Genomic DNA, 21,398 nt, shown 5'->3' with positions numbered 1-21,398 from the left:
AAATAGAAAGAAATTAGATGGACAGCTAAAAATATATATAGAACAATTAGCCGGGCATGGTGGCGCATGCCTGTAGTCCCAGCTACTCGGGAGGCTGAGGCAGTAGGATTGCTTGAGCCCAGGAGTTTGAGGTTGCTGTGAGCTAGGCTGACACCACAGCACTCACTCTAGCCCGGGCAACAGAGTGAGACTCTGTCTCAAAATAAATAAATAAATAAAAAATAATTGAAATTCTGTTTACCTGTACAGGAATGGGGAACTACATGGCCATGGAAGCTTTGCTTTTTGATCACAGTACTTCTCCCAAGTGAGCCTGGGCACAGACTAAGAGTCCTTCACAAAACGTATCCAGGAATTCACTGCTAAGTACTCAGAGCAGACACTCCAACAGAAACCTGTTTGTCATCCCTGTCCTATGAGAAGACTGAGAAATCAAACTTTTCCCTCCCCTAGAACTTACCATCTGTCATTAATTCCAACACTACAGTCTCTTTCATACTGTCTCTCTGATCCACTTGCATTTCTTACCTACCTCCAAACTCTTACTTCTAGTCCCCTAAATGTCCAAACAGATCCCTGGCCTCCCCCGGCTTCCCCAACATTTCCTTCACTGTCATCCCTGAACAGTCTTTACTGGGTGACGGTATCCCTGTAGTCTGACACCCAGATTACCCAGCCTGCAAAGTGCCTTGAGATCGGACTGCATTTTGTGGCCGTGAGTTCAATCATAATTTGTCAGATCTGGAATAAGACTTAGAGAGAGCGTCGCCACATTTAGCAAATAAAAATACAGGATACCCAGTTAAATTTTAGATAAACAATGAACATATTTTTAGTGAAAGCATGTTCCAAATATTGTATAGTGTCCTGTACTTTATCTGACAAACCTGGATGAGAAACACAAGGCCCAGAGAGTGAATTGACTTACAAAAGTTCGTTTTAGAGAAATATCCTAAGCCAGAAAAAAACAAGAGCAGAAAAAGCTAAGATCTCCTTACTCCCAACCCAGGTATAATGATCTTTTTCTGCAAAGACTACAATGTCTGTGGTTGAGACGTGTTGAATCAGAGCAAGGAAGCAGATTTCTTATGAAAAGATATTTTGTACATGCTTTTCTATTAATTATTTAACCAAATAATTTGGGCCCCTAGGGTAAAATGGCTTAAGGAAGTTCTCAGATCTTCAACCTCAGGTTATCTGAGGGGAGGAATTCAAATTACCTCTTAAGAAAGAGAAGAATGCGTGTGGCAGCCTTGGAGTCAGAATGAAAGAACGGAATGGGTCACTGTCTTCCTCCCCACCGTGACTGCCTGTCCGTGTGACCTCAGCATTCAGCTTGTTTATAAATGAGAAGACCCTGCATATAAAATATAACAAATACATATAGAAAGCCGCTGTATATAAAGAAATCTTTGTAGATGTTCTATAACATTACTATCTTTCAAATCAATAAGTAAATGGCTAACACCCCAATAGCAAAGTGAGCAAAAAACATAAAAGGGTAATTCACAAAAGAAGAGATACAAAAAGCTGATAAAAATGTAAACGAGTTCACAATCCCACTAAACCAAAAAAACCACAGATGAAAGCAAGTATAAGATACCATTCATTTTCTAACCTACCAAGTAAACTTTTAAAAGTTACGAAAGTCAGGTTTGGCAAAAGCATTGTTAAACGGGCACGCTCGCTGTTGCCAGGACTACAAATCGAAGGCAATCTGGTAATATGTAACAGGATTCTTAAAATGTTCAGATGCTTATAAGTAAAATGTAAACTTAGTACCTTGTACAAGTGTCTGAGAGCTGCCATAACAAATTACCACAAATTTGGTGACCTAGAACAACAGAAGTTTATTTTGTCACAGTTGTGGAAGCCAGAAGTCCAAAATCAAGGTGTCAGCAGGGCCAAGCTTCCTCCAAAGGCTCTGGGAAGAATCCTTCTCTGTCTCTTCCAGCTCCTCGTTGGCACCAGGCGTTTCCTTGGCTTGTGACTGAATAGCTCAAATCTCTGCCTTTGTCTTCATGTGGCCTCTCTCTTCTGTGTCTCTCCTGTGTGTCTCTTCTAAGGACACTTGTCATTGAATTTAGGGCCCACCCGCTTAATCCAAGAGAATCTCGAATTGAGATTCTTAATGTAATTATATCTGCAAAGACTCTTCTCCCAAAAAAATGTCACATTCACAGGTTCCAAGGGTTAGGGCATAAACCTATCTTTTGGAGGACGATGATTCAATCCATTCTATACGCTAAGATGATAGTTTCACTTGACTTACAAATGTCAAATAAATATATATGTGTGTGTGTGTATTTTTATATATATATATGCATGTATATGTGTGTGTGTATATATATATATATACAAAAAAAACCATATTTGTGTTTCATTTAGTACTCTTTTAACTACAAGTAACAGTAAGCCCAACTCAGGCTGGCTTAAATAAGAAAGGAAATTGTTAATATACCCAACTGTCCTGGGTCTGAGCAGGCTTCAGAGTTTAGGGACCAAACACTACCGTAAGGACTGTTTTTCACGCTTTCTGTGTCTCTCGGCTAATTAATTCCATCAAGGTGGCCAGATGGCTCTGGCTCAGTGGGTTGCTGGACCTAGCTTATATCCACTACGGAGAGATAATTGTTAAATTTTTAGAAATTTTGTGAGACTATTAACACAGCCATTATTTTTAAAAAATAAATTATATAAGATTATAATCAAATAAATTACATTAAAACAAATACAGTAAATACTCAAAACTCATCTTTGCCTATTTTACTGCATTTTACTAGTTTCTATGCTCTCGAGGTTACCTACATCTATTGTATCTATCTCTGTGGTGGAAAGACTAGACATCGGCTGCTACTGCAGATTTCTTTTCAATTCCACATTCAGCAACATCATATTAGAGCTTGGAATCAGCAATGGTGGGAGGGTTTTCACCACAGGAATTGGCAAATGCTACAAGTCAGAACTTTTTTTTTTGAGAGCCCCTTGTTAGCATGTACCAGCACAGCCGCACTCCAGCTGCTCTGGCCTCACAGTCCCTCGGGTTCAAGTATAGCAGGATGAAGACAGCACCTTCAAAAGCAGTGAGAGTCACTCCGACTGGAAATTTTGGTCACATTTCCATCTCTGAACCAAACACCAAGGCCAGGGAGAAAGTGATGCCCCTGTCCTCCATCCCAGACTGGGGTCAGAGGCCCCCCCCAAGCCTATATATTCAGGGTGATCCCACATGAATATCAGGTGCTGTTACGGGAAGAAGGGAGCAAGGGCTCCTGGCGAAACCTCAAAAGTATAACCACCATAGTTCTGTGAAGCAGTAGCCCAATGCAAAGTCTCGCTGTCCTCTAACCTATCTCGTGGGTCTCCTTCTTCCATTCAGCTTGGACAAGAGACACTGTGGTTCTGGACTAGTGAAGCTCTGGGAAGTGGGATGAGATGGGCAGGCTCTGGCCCGAGACATCTTCCCCACGATCTCCAACCTCCCCCTTTCGTGGGGTGATGTCCCCACTCTCTTATCCCCCAGGCCTGCATTTTAACTGCTCACAGCATGGCTCCAACTTAGACAAGTGGAATATACATTTCTGTGTTGTGTAGGTTCTTGAGATTTTTAAAAAGTAAATTTGAAATATTTGTTCCTTTGAGGGGTTCCTGGCCAAGTGGAGGAGACATAGACAAACAAATATAAAACAACAGAGATACATAAATGCAGCACTGAGAGTATTGGAGGAATTTGGAAAATAGGGACAGGTCCCCAGAGAAGAGGACGTGTGAGCTGGAACTTTACGTACCTATGGGAAGTTCCCTGTGGGGCCACAGGAGCACAAAGGAGGCTTTTTATTCCGAGGACAGATGAGAGCTGTGGCACCACCAGGTCACCCAGCTTCCTCTACACCTCTCTCTTCCAACACCCTAGACACCTCGGAGAGATTTCCCTGCCTCTCTGCTCTCCTTTCCATTCTGAGCCCAAAATATAGAACCCAAACGTGGGAATCACACAAAAGCACCGTTTGACACAGCCTTGCAAGGAGGATGAAGAACACCCGAGCTTTAAACTGAACGTGCAAACAGCCTGGGCCGTTGGAAGGAACACAGGCACCCCGGAAATCTCTGGCTGCCTCCACCATGGCCCTAGACGAAACCCATTCGTCTCCAAGCACAAGCGTTCAAAGCAAACAAGTTCTCACTTTGTTAGCTTTCCTCTTTGGCTCAACTACTGTATTACCACAGAGTCATTTTCTATTTTCATCACCAGGGCAGATGTTTCTGCAACAGTCTTTTGAGCCTGGGGACCAAGGTACCATTTATAGCTTTGCTTCTATGGGAAAAAGTGCTTTCAAGTGCCAAACAACCAACTTACAAATACATGATTGAACTCAATTGCTTTTAAGCCATGAGCTTCCTGTAATGCTTTGCACACTTTATTGCCAAAGGCTGGCGTGTGTGTGTGTGTGTGTGTGTGTGTGTGTGTGTGTGCGCGCGCGCCCGTGTGTGATAAAATTTCTAAATATGGGCACCAGGTGTTGCATTTTCAGACTGACCAAGCGTAACTTTTTTTTTTCCTCTTAAAGCAACAGAACCATCTCTTTGGTGTATCTGTTTAAAAGAAAACAAGGTGAAAGAAATAGCTGGGGGCCAAAAATAAAATAAAATAAAATAAAATAGTAATGACAAAAATTTAGGGGAGAAAAATATATATACACATTCGTACAATATAAGAAAAGAGGCTGACTTTTTTAGAAACTTTATTCTTACAGATTAAGGCAAGCCTCCAACACAGGGAAAGGTCAGAGATCAAAGCTTCCTGCACAGCTTGGTTTTACTTTGAGTTTAGCCACCCAAAGAGATTGCCAAGAGGAGGTTTCTAGCCTGTTTAAAAGGAAGCCCAGATGAACAAAAATTTAAAAGCCACACAGTGAAGGTGGCACATAACCTATGTCCCTGATAAATCTGTGTTATCAGATAATGCACACACCATAAGGGGTGACCATGCAAATTGCTTTTTTGCATCAAAAGAAGACAATTGAGCCCAAGACTTGACTCATTTCACTCTCCCACCCCTTCATTCCTCTCTGTTTCTCTTCTACACCCTTGGCTGATCTGCTCTCCTCGGTCTCTTTATTTCTCTCTCACTTCCTCTAACTATAGGGTATGATGTGGTTAGAATTAATGCTCCTAAGCCAGATAAATTAACTATAATATTTTTCCTTTCAAAACCAATTCTTTACTGCACTTTATTCAAGATTCATACCCTTTGTGTATACGTTGGCATGATGAAGCATTTTTCCCTGTAGACATTGGTGTATAATTTTCTACATACCTGAATGGTAGTTTTTTTTTTTTTTTTTTTAATGCTGGTAATTATCACATTTTTTTTTTTAACTTGCTAGTGCTTTTGAACAAAGTCCACTACTTCACAGTGAGCAGGAGTGGCTACATATGTTGCGGTATCCAGTACAAAATGCACACATTAGGCCCCTTGTTCAAAAAGTTTTAAGAATTTCAAGACGGTGACTGCAGAGTATTAAGGCAAGTGTGGGCTCTTCTGAGTGTGGGTCACACATCCATGGAGCTGGCCCTGCTGGGTAGGTTTTTATTAATGAGAGCACGTACACATCAACACATGTACGGTTTTCTAGGCCTGTATGAGAATTAACCAAAAATTCACATTGAAAATTAAGGGATGTCACCCCACCCCCCAAAAGTGTAAACATCCTGCGGTGGTTTCCAATACACTTCCTGAGAATCCACTTATTTACGATCACTTGTTGTCATTCGTTACAACACCTGGACCAACTGATGAATGGGGTGTTTTAGGGTGACCTCTTTCCAGATTTTTAGAACTTAATAAAATATACATGAAATGTGCTAAACAGGGAAGGAATTTTGCCACCTTCCCCGCCAACCCACCCCAGCTGGAAGCATTTGTGATGATGTAGTGAAAGGGCTCTGGGCTCACCCAGAAGCAAGATTAGCCACCACATAATGGATTGATGGCCTGGTTGATGGAAGGGCTGATAAAGCCAGGTTTGCAGCTGAAAGAACGCTGAAGAACAGGTTTCTCTGGTTCCAAGAAATTAAATTACGATCACATTTTTCTTCATTAAGTGTTCCACAGCTGCAATCAAATGATAGTTTCACTTTTTCCTGGTCCTTTTGCTGGTCCCATAGACCTCCCCCCTCTTTAAAACCCCATCCACTGGCCGGGCCTGGTGGCTCACGCCTGTAATCCTAGCACTCTGGGAGGCCGAGGCGGGTGGATTGCTCGAGGTCAGGAGTTCGAGACCAGCCTGAGCAAGAGCAAGACCCTGTCTCTACTAAAAATAGATAGAAATTATCTGGCCAACTACAAATATATGGGGGGTGGGGGGAGGAAATTAGCTGGGCATGGTGGCGCATGCCTATAGTCCCAGCTACTCGGGACGCTGAGGCAGGAGGATTGCTTAAGCCCAGGAGTTTGAAGTTGCTGTGAGCTAGGCTGATGCCATGGCACTCACTCTAGCCCGGGAGGATTGCTTAAGCCCAGGAGTTTGAAGTTGCTGTGAGCTAGGCTGATGCCATGGCACTCACTCTAGCCCGGGCAACAGAGTGAGACTCTGTCTCAAAAAAAGAAAGAAAAGAAAACAGATTTTTTAAAAACCTAAAAATTGTAAACCCAGAATATTCACCAGCAAGGAAAAAGAAGCTAACCAACCCCAAAGAAGTTGAGAAGATTTCAAGATGAAACATTCAAAAATGTAGAATTGTGTTGCATAAGTTAGCTGACAATGCTGTATCACCTTGTAAAAATTCAAATATTAATAGCAACTAATTGAGATCAGGAGTTTGAAACCAGCCTGAAAAAGAGTGAGACCTTGTCTCTACCAAAAATAGAAAAAATTAGCCGGGCATGGTGGTACACCCCTGCAGTCTCAGCTACTCAGGAAGTTGAGGCAGGATGATCGCTTGAGCCCAGGAGTTTGAGGTTGCAGTGAGCTATGATCATGCCATTGTACTCTACCAGGGATGACAGAGCGAGATTCTGTCTCAAAACAAACAAACAAAAACAACTAATGTGCCTATAGTCCTTTATAGTTTATAGAGCACTAATGCACTTGAACTTTACAACATATTATGGCATAGATGCTATTATTACGTCCATTGTACAGAGGAGAAAACTGAGGCACAGAGAGTTACGTAACTTGCCCACAATTAGTCAATATGAGAAGTGAAGCAAGTTTTCTAACTTGGGAGCCTGTGTTCTTTCCACTCCCCCACACAGCTATTTGTTGAACTAAATTTTCAGATCAATGCACATTTATTTTTTCTTTTTCCAAATGACAAGAGTCACCATTCAGAAAGAGCTAAGAGCCTAGTCTAAAGTTCTGCAGCTTAGACATCCTCCTGCTCCCAAATTCAGAAGTCATTGACCTTCGTTTATTCTTTCAAAACCTAGATAGGTTTCAAATTAGTGGAGAAAATATAGATTGTTTAATAAAAGAATCTAGGACAAGTAGGAAGCTATTTGGGGGAAGAGAAACTTAGATTGAATACCTCACCTGGTACACAAAAATAAATTCCAGTGCATTAAGGTTTTAAATGTAAAAATAAATTTATAAAAAACTAGAAGGGAACATGGGATTTCCTCCCCTCCCCTCATCTGGTGTTTGGAAGTTCTGAGTGGGAAAGGGCTAAGTATGACACAAAACATAGAAGCCATAAAAGATAAGATTGATACGTTTGTCTTCATTAAAAAAAAACTACATGTTTAAAAAGCATTGCCATTTATCAAGCCAAAAATCACAGAACAAAATTGGGGCAAGTATTTGGAACCTACAATCAGGAAGAAGGTTAAATTTGTAATATATAAACAAATCCCACAAATCAATAAGGAAAACACAACACGCCCTGTAGAAAAATATTGCAAAAGATATAAATGGATAGTTTACAGAAATACAAGTAGCCCTTAAATAGATGAAAAGATGCACAACCTTACTCATATGAAAAGAAAAGCAAATGAAAAGAAGGTATCTGTTGGGATACCTTCTTCCACATCTCACATTTGTAAAGATCCTAAAGTTTGATAACATACTGTGGTGTGTAATCTGAATGTAAACTGGTACACTGTCAACAGAGAGCAATTTGCAGGTTGGCAATATCTGTAAAAATTGAAACGCACATATAAAGGATTTAAGCAAATTACCTGTCATCAAAGTACCATCAAGTATAAACAATGGAACTTGGATTTGACTCCATACCCCAGGGTGTTTGCACAGCCCCAGAGCTGGAAGACCACACGGCCGGAGCAGCCTCTGCTTACACATTAAACAGACATTCAGTTAGCGCCGAGGGATGCAAGTAGACTTTATTTTTAGAGCAGTTTTAGGTTCACAGCAAAATTGAGCAGAAGGTAAAGAGATATCCCATACACCCGTGGTCCCCCAAGTGCATAGCCTTCCCTATTATCAGCATCCCCAACCAGAATGGCACGTTAGTTACAACTGATGAACCTACATTGACATATTATTATCACCCAGAGTCCACAGTTTATGTTAGGGTTTGCTCTTAGTGTTGCACACTCTATGGGTTTGGACAAATGTATAATGACCATTACAGTATTGTACAGAGTAGTTTCGCTGCCCTAAAAATCCTCTGTGCTCTGCCTACTCATCTTTCAACATCTTTAATTTTCATGATAAACTGGTTTGTTTCTTATTACGTAAGTGTTTATTATGTTTTATATATGAAGAGTCTGTGTCTCAGAGACGTTAAGTTTCTCATCCAAGGACACACAGCTGCCAAGTGGAAAAGCCATTCTCAAAGCCAAGGCCAACCTCTTTTCCATAGAGCTGCTGCCTCCTGCAGCCGCCTCTGCCGTATGTACACTGCCTTCCAGAATCTCAAACGCTCTGTAGGAGGAGGAACCTGTGTGACATGATGCTGGTCCTCAAACTTTGTTGGTTCAGTGAGTGAATGGTGCAAGCCTGACACTGGCCTTTGCAGATAAAAAGGACGCTGCCCTTCTTCTGCACAAAGGAAAAAACTACAAAGCATAAAATGAAGCAGGGAAGGCTAAAAGGAAGAATAGTAAAATCTTCTGAAATAAAGTAATTTATTCATAAATAAAATACTCCAGACTTTCTCCAACAGATCTTGCTTTACAACCCAGAGATCCTTTAAGATGGAGAATACTGACACCAAATGGTGACAAGTAGAACTTCCGTGTTCGGGATGGCAGAAAACTGGAAATGAAGATTGGCTCTGTCTGGCTGGCTCACTGAACGACTGCAAGAGTTCCCAGGAAAATTGGCTTGTCAGTGGCACCCCCGCCAGGTTTCATTTTGCAGCATTTCCCACACGTGTGTGTCAGGATTTGCTCCCAACAAGCTGGCATTCCTTCTCTGCCACCAGAATCCCAGAGCAGGGCAGGTGCTGGCTGTGCCTCTAAGTCCCTGTGCACACTGCCTTGGTCTACAGTGTTCATAGGCACAGTGGACGGATGTATTCCTGTGTGTGTTCATAAGCTTATGTATCAGTGTGCAAAATCACTTACCTTCTGTGTACAGAGAAAATGTGAGCTTTGTTATTTTGTCTATAGAAGAGCTGATTTTCTTTCTTCTTGTTAGAATGTAAGAAAAGAACTAAAGCTTAGTGCCCTCTGGCCATTTCAGTCCAATCCAATCATTTTAACTGTCCCACTAGGTAACTCAGTTTTTTCTGCTTGGATAACTCCAGGAAATATAACGTTTTCCTGAATTTTGCCCTCCCCCCAAGATGGCACCTGGCTATATGAGAGACACATGTGGCTATTTGTCCTTGGGGCACTGGGGAACACTGTCTCACAGGGTGGCTCATGGAGTGAAGCTGGAACTCAACACCTCATGCCCTGCTTTCTGCCACGTGGCAGGGGCTTGGTGCTGCAAGTTTGGATTGTCCAGAGCATTGAGAACAATGTCCACCAATTACAAGTAGTTATTTCATTTAGCAAACCCAAATTTCAATAGGGAGTGAGGGAGAAGTCTATACCACTGTATATTTTTATTAATAGCTTTATATGAAGGAGGACACGTTGAGTTATCCATCTCAGCTGTGCTCAACAAATACTCTAAACCAGTGGTTTTCCCACCTTGGCAGCACAGAAGGATAACTGTGGAGTTTATAAAAAATAAGGATACCCAGCCTCACCCCCACCCTCCGAGATTCAGATGCCATTAGTCTGAGGTGGAGCCTGATGGTCACTGATGTTTTTAAAACTCAGGTAGTTTTATTGTATAGCCAGGGTTGTGAACTAAAGTTCTCAGTAGAGATCAAATATTTACGTAACGATATTTGCATATAACAGGCAAACAGTGGTTTTTGTTTTTGTTTTTATTGGTTGCTTTAGACTGAATGTTTGTTTTCCACCAAAATTCACATGTTGAACCCCTAATCCCCAATATGATGGTATTTGGAGTGAGGTCTTTGGGAGATAATTAGGTCATGAGGGTAGAGGCCTCATGAATGGGACTGGTGCCTTTATAAGAGGCAACAGGAGAGAGATGATCTCTATCTCTCTATCATGTGAGGATACAACAAGAAGGTAGCTGTCTGCAAACCAGGAAGAGAGCCCTCAGCAGAAACGTTATTGGCTGGCACCTCAATCTTGAACCCAGCCTCCAGAACTATGAGAACTAAATTTCTGATGTTTAAGCCACCCAATCTATGGTGATTTTGTTGTAGCACCCCAAACTAACTAAGACACCCTTGGTGACCCTGGAGACACTAATGTATGGAATTTACCTACTTTGTCTCTAAGAGTCACCAGCCTTCTCTTGGATTTTCCTGGATCCCTTCCCCTTCTCCCCCTGTGCCCTCCGCCCAAGCTGTCTGAGGCAAACCTCTTCCCTCAGCAGAAGTTCTTTCTGCTAGACCTTCTTCTGCCTTGTCTAACAGAGCCAAGACTTACTAGTGGTACCTACGTTTACTTCCTCTGAGTCTAAGTAACCTGCTATCTCAGAAAACTTTTGAAAGGAGTCAGGCTCTTTTGCACCATGGCAGCACCGTAGTTCCACAGTAGCATATAGTTTATATAGCTCAAAACATTTTGGTTAAATATAATCACAACATTTAGTATATAATTATAAGCTAAACTATTATCTCCATGATTTAAAAACATTAAATATGAGATTTTCTGTGATTTTTAGAAAGCAAACCATTGCTCACAAACCTTTATAAAAAGATTACTATGTTGAGAGTGAGTTTCCTCTCCCTCCACCCCTGCCAACTATTCTCTTTGAGAAACACACATTTAAAATTAAGTTCTTAAATTTGTTGCATCAAGAACTAAGTTTTGGTACCAAACTCACAATGTAAGTTTATCTCTGCTGGGCCGTTGAACCCCTTTTTCCTCCCAGGTGGTGATAAAAGACTTTCACTTCCTGGCAAGGAATAAGAGAGAGTTTGGGCTGCATCCCCAGCAAAACCAGCTTTAGAGAAATGGTTTGGCACGAACACTTGTGGGCCTGAGCTCCCCACTTCTAAACCTTAGGGGTGTGTCATGAACAGAATTCTCCCTGGTCTCTCTGGCTGGGTGCAGAAATGGTGTTCTCCAGCCTGTAATTGGAGACTGTCGTCTATGTAACAAGGACACGTGCTAAGCCATCCAGGACACACAAAGAAGGTTACACTCTAAGTGGGAAGACAAGCCATGCTTGTCTACATAAGGAAAGGTAGTTAGGGGCAGAAGGCAGTTAAAGCAGGGTAAGTATCAAAGGTGCATTCTTAGGGTGAGTTCCCAGGACTCTGGCTCTGAGACGAGGATTTGTGTGCAGAAGTCTGTTGTGGATGGATCAGCATCTTTGCAGGGGTAGGGGGTAAAGGAAATGGAAGGGCAGAGGGAAGAGCTGAACTGCAATACGATCACAACACAGGTCTCAGCCAACCTAATAGGATGCTTTGGAACTAGGGTGGCCCTTCAGAGTTGTCACCACTTGAAACAAGATGGCCTGGCCTTCATAACCTCCTGCTGACTGTTGACCAATAATTGGGAGGTCAGGGAGAGGCCTGTCCTTAGGCAGGTGGCTCTCTGTCAGTGAGCCCCCAGACCTCAACACTCCCAGCAGCTGAGGCAGTGAGCACCTTCATCCTGAAGGGGGACTCTGGGCCACAAACCACAGCATCCACTACAGGGGGTTGTCAGGGACCTCGATGATAAATGTTTATAGCAGGAGGAGGGAAAAAGCTCCTTTGCTAAGGCACTGGAGTAATCAGGGAATTCGAAATATATTATTATAATCAGCCTCCATTTGCTATTTATTTCACTCTGATCTAAGGCCATCTCAAACCCCTAGAGATACAAATACAACTATTGCATAAAATTTCCTCCATAAAATCCAGTAAAGACTAACTGATATATTTAACTGACTCTTTTCAAACCATAAAGGTCAAACACATTTCAGGTTTGGTTTAATTCTATATATATTTTATAATATTGGTTATGATCTGTCATTTTCCAATTCATTGTCTAAATGATGGTGAGATTCTCTCTCTCTTTAAAATTATTTCTTGATTATTTACCTCCTTGGTCTAGCACATTTATCCCCTAGTCTCCATTTCTACTGTCATTAGTGTCTTTCAGGTCTTTGCTAAAATGTCACCTCCTCCATAAAGCCTCCTCGGATCATCTTAGTTAAAATTGCCACCCCGACTCCATCCTATTCCCTTTATTTTTCTCTATAGCACTTATCATTATCTGACCTGCTCTAGTTTATTCAATCATTTTATTTATTGTTTGTTTCCTTATAATAGAATGTAAATTCCAGGAAGGCAGGGATGTCTGTTTTATTCACTCTGTATTCCTATCACATAGAATAGTGCCTGGCTCGTAGCAGACAGACAATAAACATTTGTTGAATGAATGAATGAATGAATGGTCCTGGTTTAGGCTTCCATTAGCTCTTTCCTGGCCATTTGCCATAGTGCTCCAGCTACAGTCACAGCCGCGTCTCTCCACATCTCCAAGGCATCCCCTTTCTAGACTACTGTACATATTACGGCTAGAATGACCCTCTGTGGCCCTGCTCTGGTCCTGCCATTGTCCTGTTCAGAAGCCCTTGTGGCTTCCCAGGGCCAACTCCCAGTGCTCTCTGAGGTCTGGCCTAAAATCTACCTTTGCTCTGTTTCTCCATGCCCTACCTTGCCCTGTCTGCCCAAATCCTACCCACCCCTGTTGTGCCCTGCAGGTCCCTCCTCTGTGAGTGCCCTTCCTGCCACCCCTGTCTCTCCCTCCTCTGAGTTCCTCCAGCAGAAGAGTGTAAAGGGGCAAGTTAATATCCTCCAGGACATTCTGAAGAATGTGAGAATAAATATTAAAGCACTTCTTAAGGCCTAACATCTTCACACATGACCTTTATTACTAGTACATCATCATCATATTATTATATAATAAACTTCCCAAATTATATCTGTCCCAGAGGTCAGAGCCGAATTCTCCAGGTCACCGGTAATAAAGCTGATCTAGTGACTCTGATGGCAGTGGTGTGCTGCAGCCAGCTAGTGCCAGCTGGCAAGAACTAACAGTTAACTGTCCTGGAAGTTTGAGAGCCGGTTGCTGAACACTCACATGCACCCCACTGCCCATCTGACCCCTGTGCTTGTTTCTCAGTCAGTTCGTAAACCAGAGAGAGAGCTGGTCTTCCCTGGTTACCATAGAAACACCATCAGTCAAAAAAGAGAGAATTCTGAGGATCTGGTGACAGAGGCGAAGGAGTAGTTTGGGGAGTGATGAGTGGTTCCATTTCAGGCATTTTGAGTCAGACTTTTAAGTGGAATGGAAATGGGCCTGGTGCTCAGGAGAGAGGGGAATGGGCTGGAGATAAGGATTTGGAAGCTACAGGGTACTGGCAGGGCTGGAGGACGTCCCCCTGGGCACCCGGCAACTGTGGCTCCAACCAGCGAGCCGGCAGTGGCCAGGCCTCATCGTTTGACTTCAGGCTCGGCTCCCCCTCTCTTCGGCTGCCCCAGGTCACGTCTTATGAGCATCCTCTAATTGCTTCCCTTCTTCTTCCCTCTCCAATTCACCCCACTCCTTTATTACTGCCTGATTAATTTTCCTAAGGTATCATTTGATTCAAATTCTGCCTTTGCTTAAACACTGTCCACAGCTCCCAACTCTTTGCAAATAAAATCCCAACACCCCTATTCAAACTTTTCCTCAAGGCACATACCTGTATTTTCTTACTTCCGTGCCCAATACTCATGCTGTCACCCACCCTTGTGTGCACAGCTAGAGTTTAATAAGCATTTTTAATAAAGAATATAAGTCACAAATAAGCTGCTGCTTCCATCCGTCGTCCCTTTTCTAGTTATCATTTCTCACCTTGTGGACGAAAGTGAACCCCTGTTATAACTGAAATGTAGAATTTTCTTGTACTTAGTAGGCACCCAGGATACATAGCTATGGATTGCTTCTCAATGGCAAGAAGCATATTTTCCATGATTTATTTTCATTCAAGAAACTCTGCATGTTTCCTGGCAGGGCAGCGCCAGGCTCCAGACGACACTTGCTGCCAAGAACCAAACACAGCTGTTCAGGCGACAGAGGAAGCTGGTGCTCGGTAAAAAAACAAGCCAAAACGAAACCCTGCCCGCACATTGGAGCATGGCACAGGGCCCAGATCTACACCTTGAAATGAATAGATGATAGGAGTTATTTGATATAAAAGAAAATAAAACTGCCGGAAACAGAAGTCTTCTCTCTCAAACTGACTTCCTCCAATGTGCACAGAGAACAGCAACAGGGCTCCTAAAGATAAAAATAATGTTTGTTGATGGGGAGAGGACTGACTACTTCCCCCCTGAACCAGCGAAAACCTGACTCCTCCCCCATTCTCGCCTGCCCCATACACTTGTCCTCAGTAAAGATCTCTAGGAACCATCATGTGAATGCTAAATATTATTCACAATGGAAAAATATGCGATACCAACTATAATAAGAGGAACAGCAGCTTCCTAGGAGCATTGGAGTGGTGGCCAGTGGGCAGGTGTGCTCTTGGTTTTCTCACAGCCTTCAACAGCTGACCAGGCACTAGCACATGGGAACACGGGGTGACGGGGAGGACAGAACAGTGACCCCGCTGCCCCCACGGGCCAGGCAGGCAGCTTCCACGTTATCTGACTCGCCACTTACAGTGCTATGAAGTCAGCACCACGACTGCCATTTCACAGATCGGAAACCAAGAACCCCACAGGTTAAGGAAATGGCCCAAGTTCGCACACCTGGCAAGTGGCAGGTGGCTTGGGCTGGTCTAACTCAGAGCCATCAGTACTCCCGGTTGTATTCAACAAGGGGCTGTAAGTGCTCTACAAAACAAAATGAAGCAAGTTAGGAAGACAGTGATTAAATAAAGTTTACAGCAAGCCTTCTCGAAGCCTGTAGCATCCTAACACACATTGTATAGAGTGTGTCTGGTTTCCCTGAACTTAATTTGCTACAGAACTTTTTGTTTTGCCTGGAACATGTCACGGGACTAGCATTCCCATGAATCGTTGCAGGACACCCCTCCAGTCTCATTGAAATCCTGGGTCTGCTGTTGAGTGGGCCCGACACCACTTTTGGAAGGGTCTAGAGAAATCAAAAGGCCCTTGGGAAGTACTCTGCCAGGAACACCTGTAAAGGGTATGGAACACAGGGACAGGAAGAAGGAACAAGGAGAAGCCTGAGCTATCATAATAGCAGAGGTCAGTTTTGAGCACCCGTTGCATGTCGGTACTCTTTGAAATGCTTGTATAGTCCTCATAACAACCTATAAGATAGAAATCATTATAACCCCCCTATTGCACAGAGAGGTTTGGTAACTTGCCCAAGGTCACACAGCTCAGAAATATCTGGGTGTTGAATCCAGGTAGTCTGGCTCCTTAATACCTGTATTCTACTTGCTCATGTTGAAGAGACATTTAGTTGAGATTGTGTGCGGTGGTGAAGGATGGTCATGGCAGAAGATTCATATCACAGTTGCTCAAACAGTGTAAAAACTTAATAATAATGTCAACTTATATTTGAATTCTAACTTGTTCTGAAAACATTTATGATGCCTACCTTACCAGGTACTGTGTCAGGTGCTAGGGATGACACTGTGAATACAACAGGACTCAGAGTCAGAGCAATGGAAGGTGCACACAAAGGACTGCATCCCTGCAGCACAGGACCGCACAGAGGACTATGGGAGCAGGGAGGGCATCTGACCCAAACTTAGGGTAGCCCTTTGACACTTTATAAAGAACTGTCCTCCCTAGAGGAAAAGGAGGATCGGTGTGGAGGTATTTCAGAAGGAGCAGACCAATAGCTTGGAATTCTAGGAAGTCCCCAGAATGGCCTAACCACTGCACAGGGTAGTCTTCCTCTTGGAGGTTCTCCCCCAGGAAGTGTAGGGCTCCCCAGGCTTAGTGCAGATGCAGTAACACCCCCTTAACTGGGAGTCTCCACAATCATCAACCAGCACTCAGCTTAGTCCTGAATGTGGCAGGTGTAGGAACACTCTCCAAAATCCCACGTGCTCCTTTGCATTTCCCAGCTCTGCTGCAGCTAGGTGGGCCTGCGTGAGTGTACCAGGCAGTCGTGTGTATCATTTTTGAGATGAAGCTTCCAATTGCTGATGTAAGACGTCCTCGCCTCAGTGCTCTCTTCCCTGCTGCGGTGACCTAGACGGCCTCATGGTCCAGACAGTGAGGTACAAAACTGTGAAACCTCCATCAGCCCTAGTCTTGAGTGGAGCAGAACTCGCCACCAACAAGTAGCATGAAAGAAAAATAAACTTTTGTTATGTTAAGCCACTGAGATTTGGAGGCTATCAACCAATCTATTTCCCAAGGGGGTGCTCAACATCAGATGCAAATAGTTTCAGAATATGATGGTAGAGTAAGAAGAAATTAATCCCGGCTATTAGCACTAATGCCAAGGAGGATGGTTAGAACAATTGACCTTTGTAGAGTGGTTCCTTATTTTTAAGGCACTTCATGAATGTGATCTAATTTAATTTCTGAAATGGCAGTGGGACTTTGGTGTTCTCAGACCCATATTAAGGTGGGGCTGAGCAGTTGCGCAGCTCCCTTTGCCAGCCCTGGCAATGGTTTCAGCTCTCGTAACTGTGAGCCTAGCATGAGTCACGTGATGCCATTGAAAAGGACCCTCTGAGGCAGAAAAAGGGGCTTAGAAGCCATAAACTCTATCCCCAGAGTCAGTTTCAGTAAGTTATCGAAGCCAGGTTCAGTTACTAAACCCCTTTCTTTCCTCAGCATAGAAATTCTATTTCAATGGAGTCTTGCCTTGCAGTAAGGCATGATTTTTACATAAAGTATAAAAGTGTTTGTCCCTCAGCTCTGTGCATGCTGTAATTATCAGAAAACCTGTTCAACTGCTATTTAGCTTACCTGGAGCAACCTTACTGCCTTTGAATCGTAGCTTTTCACTAAGGCACATAGTATCATTCAAGGTAATCTTTTTTAAAAAGTAATTGTTTTTGTGGCTGGTTATAAACAAAATTCATGTTTATTTTAGGAAATTTGTAAGACACATAAAAGCACAAAGACAAAAATATAAATCATGCATAAAGCCAACAACCTGTGATATCCACTATTATAATGTTAGACTTGCCATATATTTTTGTAGTCTTTTCTGTCAAAATTGGTGTCATATAGTAACCACTATTTTGTAAACAGATTTTTTCACCATTATCAGATTAGGAACATTTACCCATGTTATTTAATGTTCTCATATGACATGATTTAGGCTGCTGCATACTGTTCTGTTACACTTTATCAGTCCCCTGTTACTAGACATGTATGCTGTTTCTAAGTCTTCCCTGTACAGAAAATGTTGTGATGAAAATCTTAGAACATAAATATTCTCTTTCCTAAAAAATGGAAATCTTGAGTCAAGAGATTTAGACATCCTAAAGATTTTTTCACACTGTTGTCAAATTCTCCTTTTGAAAGAATATGACTCCAGCAGCGTGGGTGAGTACCACTTTCTACACCCTTACTCTCATTGAACATTGTACCAGTCACAGTCCAGCTAGAAAAACAGAAAGCACACCAGGTTCTTTAACAGAGAGAATTAAATATAGGGGATTGGCTTAATAGGCATTGGATGGCTGAAAAAACAAAAGGAGAACACTGAGATAACTTAGACTAACTGCAGGACGCATGTGCCACCCCTAGGGCTGGGGCAACAATGCGATGGAGTTGGGATTGTTGAAAACTGGAATTTCGGAGCAGGGGTCACTGTGGAACTGGAACACAGATCTTTGACAAGGTGGTGTTGTCTGCTGCTGCTGGCACCATAGAAGTTCCTACGAAAATCGCTGCCAAGCTGGGATTCAGACATTTGAGAAGGAGATGTTGCCTAGCTGAAGGACACAATGAGGCTGGGTGTGATTGTGCAGGAAAAAAAAAACAAAAAAGAAAAAGAAAAAAGCCTGAGGCCAGGCGCAGTGGCTCACGCCTGTAATCCTAGCACTCTGGGAGGCCGAGGCGGGTGGATCACTCAAGGTCAGGAGTTCGACACCAACCTGAGCAAGAGTGAGACCCCGTCTCTACTAAAAATAGAAAGAAATTATCTGGCCAACTAAAATACATACAGAAAAAATTAGCCGGGCATGGTGGCGCATACCTGTAGTCCCAGCTACTCGGGAGGCTGAGGCAGGAGGATCGCTTAAGCCCAGGAGTCTGAGGTTGCTGTGAGCTGGGCTGACACCACGGCACTCACTCTAGCCCGGGCAACAAAGTGAGACTCTGTTTCAAAAAAAAAAGAAAAGAAAAGAAAAAAGCCTGAGACTGGAACCATCTACTGCTGCCGGAGTAGAGAAGCATTACTGAGGCGCCTGGCCTCAGGCTTTTTTCTTTTTCTTTTTTGTTTTTTTTTTCCTGCACAATCACACCCAGCCTCATTGTGTCCTTCAGCTAGGCAACATCTCCTTCTCAAATGTCTGAATCCCAGTTTGGCAGCGATTTTCGTAGGAACTTCTATGGTGCCAGCAGCAGCAGACAACACCACCTTGTCAAAGATCTGTGTTCCAGTTCCACAGTGACCCCTGCTCCGAAATTCCAGTTTTCAACAATCCCAACTCCATCGCATTGTTGCCCCAGCCCTAGGGGTGGCACATGCGTCCTGCAGTTAGTCTAAGTTATCTCAGTGTTCTCCTTTTGTTTTTTCAGCCATCCAATGCCTATTACTGAGAGGACCCTGACAGTAGTAGCAAGGGGACACAAAGGGTCAAGTCTTCCTCTCCTCCAGCCTTGCAGTCTCCCTCTAGTGCCCTCTACTGGCAGAGTCTAACATATAGTCAGCTGACAAAGGAGAAGTGAGATTTGCATAATCCAGCCTCAGCTCACGGAACCCATCAGAGAAAGGTAGATTTGGAGCTGAGAGATTAGAGCCCAATAACCAGACAGGCATCATCACATTTTTAATTTTTGTTGGCAATCTTTTCAATAGCAATGATTCAAAGGAATTAAATATGACATTGGTTAATATAGCATTTTGTTTTTTAGACAACTGTAGTTACTAAACAGTTTCTGTAGTTCCTACTTGGAGAGAACTGAACTCTATTACTCTACAACATCCACTTGAAGATTTTTGATTTAGCTTTCTTGAGCAATACAGAGCTTCGCCAGTGCTTGAAGACAGCTATCACGTTGCTCTTTCCCCAGTGCTGTGGTGAGGTGCTCATGTGCTTTTGGGGGTATCAAAAGTCTCAAATAATATGGCAGAGTGGGTGAGCAGAACTCAGATTTGTTAGTGGGGAAGACAGGTACAGAAGAGGACTCCCTGGTGGTTAATGGCACAGGTTTTATAATCAGACAGATCTGAGTTCAAATCCTACCTCAATCATTTCCTAGTTGTGACAGTCTACTAGCTGTGTGACCTTGAGCAAGTTGTTTAGCCAAAATGAGAATGGTAGTACCTACCTGACAGTGATATCGTGAGAGTCCAGTCAGCTAAGCCTGGTAGGTGCCTGTCTTGGCCACACAGTAGATGCTCAGGAGATGATATCTATAAAGTGTGTCGAGGAAAGGCAAATTTTGTTTTGCATACAAAGTTATGAAAGTGTCTTTTTATGGCAATGATTCTCATCTAAGGTCATCCCATCCCAGTGCAAAAATTCTAGTTTTAGGGTTGTAGTAACAGACTACTCCCTGGACAAACTTAGTCCACTGGAAAATAAGACATATAGCATTTGGAGTCTGAAGAACTGAATTCAAGATCTAGCTTGACCCCTTAATCTGTGATCTATTATTCAAATTGTCCATCTTGGTTTCCTCATTTACAAAACGTACCTACATAAAGTAACATATGATAAATACCCACTATGAAGAACTATGGTGCAATTAGAAGAAGGAGAGTGGAACGCAGATCTGAAAAACATAGTTTCAAGTGAAAAAAAGGTGATTAGCAACATGAGAAATGTAACAATCCCATTTATGTAAAAACCAAGGTAACCACACACAACCTATAACACTCATGCAAATTATAGAGAGCCAATATAATATGATGCTTGTCTATGAGAGGAAGAGCATGCAAGTGAGTTGGGAGGTTAAAAAGGGATCAATAAATAGAAACAACAGAGGGGCCTCAATACGTTTAAGAATAAATACATGAAAACAGTGATGCTCCCCTACCTTCTTCAGGAGGTCATTCTGAGAAGCTGATAGGATTATGTATATGAAAACAAGAGTTAATTTATTGTTTTCATTATGATCTCCATATTAGGCAAGTGAACTAAGTAGAGTTAAAAAGTTCCCCACTACTCTCTGGCAGGAAGCTGTTGCCAGGGCAGCACCCATGAAGCCTTGCCTTGGCTTCAGAGTCTACCGGTGAGATGACATCAAAGCCCTTCATGCGGGAGGGTGGCAGGTTCTCCCTCACTTCTGGAAACGCCACTGGATGGCACAGCCGGAGGCGGCAGCAGCCTCTTCCCATGGATCCTCTGCAGACAGCCCACCCGGGCCCTCGGAAGAAGAGACCCAGGCAGACGGGTACGTCGATGGCCTCCGCACCTCAGGACATCAAATTTCGAGATTTGGTCCTCTTCATTTTGGAGAAGAAAATGGGAACCACCCGCAGGACGTTCCTCATGGAGCTGGCCCGAAGGAAAGGGTTCAGGGTTGAAAATGAGTTCAGGTAGGACAGCACCGATTTCACTCTGGGAATAAGCAGGGGCTTTGCCAACAGCTGCTTTGGAACCCAAGGAACCTGTGCTTTCTTCCACATATGGAAGAGGCGATGTTCCCACTGGGAAAATAGCAGATTTGAAGTCAAAGAACAAACATGAGCCAATGAGTTAAGGGAAACAGATGAGTGGAGACTAGATACGATTACATGGAAACTAGTTGGCATGAAAAGATAAGGTACAATTTTTTTTTTTTTTTGCCTTTGACTATTCTGA

General features: G+C 43.0%; 1 protein-coding gene and 1 long non-coding RNA gene across 4 annotated transcripts in view; one reads left to right on the top strand and one right to left on the bottom strand.

Moving 5' to 3' along the window:
* Window positions 1-9,074: 9,074 nt before the first annotated feature.
* Window positions 9,075-10,400, bottom strand: LOC123649682. Its single transcript, XR_006739106.1, has 2 exons — window positions 9,530-10,400; window positions 9,075-9,261 (listed from the first exon to the last, which is right to left on the bottom strand). It is a non-coding gene; the product is annotated as an uncharacterized LOC123649682 (long non-coding RNA).
* Window positions 10,401-20,758: 10,358 nt separating this feature from the next.
* DNTT (DNA nucleotidylexotransferase) overlaps window positions 20,759-21,398 on the top strand; it is a 28,188-nt gene continuing 27,548 nt past the window's right edge. For 2 of the 3 annotated variants that reach the window (XM_045567853.1, XM_045567852.1), the window contains exon 1: window positions 20,835-21,133. In XM_045567853.1, the coding sequence (XP_045423809.1) occupies window positions 20,850-21,133 (284 nt within the window). In that variant the 5' untranslated portion in view covers window positions 20,835-20,849. Of the gene's footprint in view, window positions 21,134-21,398 lie in introns of all 3 variants that reach the window. The other variant, XM_045567851.1, reaches the window with a different exon arrangement.

Source organism: Lemur catta, chromosome 14 (genome assembly GCF_020740605.2).
Source record: "Lemur catta isolate mLemCat1 chromosome 14, mLemCat1.pri, whole genome shotgun sequence".
NCBI classification, from domain to species: domain Eukaryota; kingdom Metazoa; phylum Chordata; class Mammalia; order Primates; family Lemuridae; genus Lemur; species Lemur catta.
This window is presented reverse-complemented; position numbering and strand designations above follow the sequence as displayed.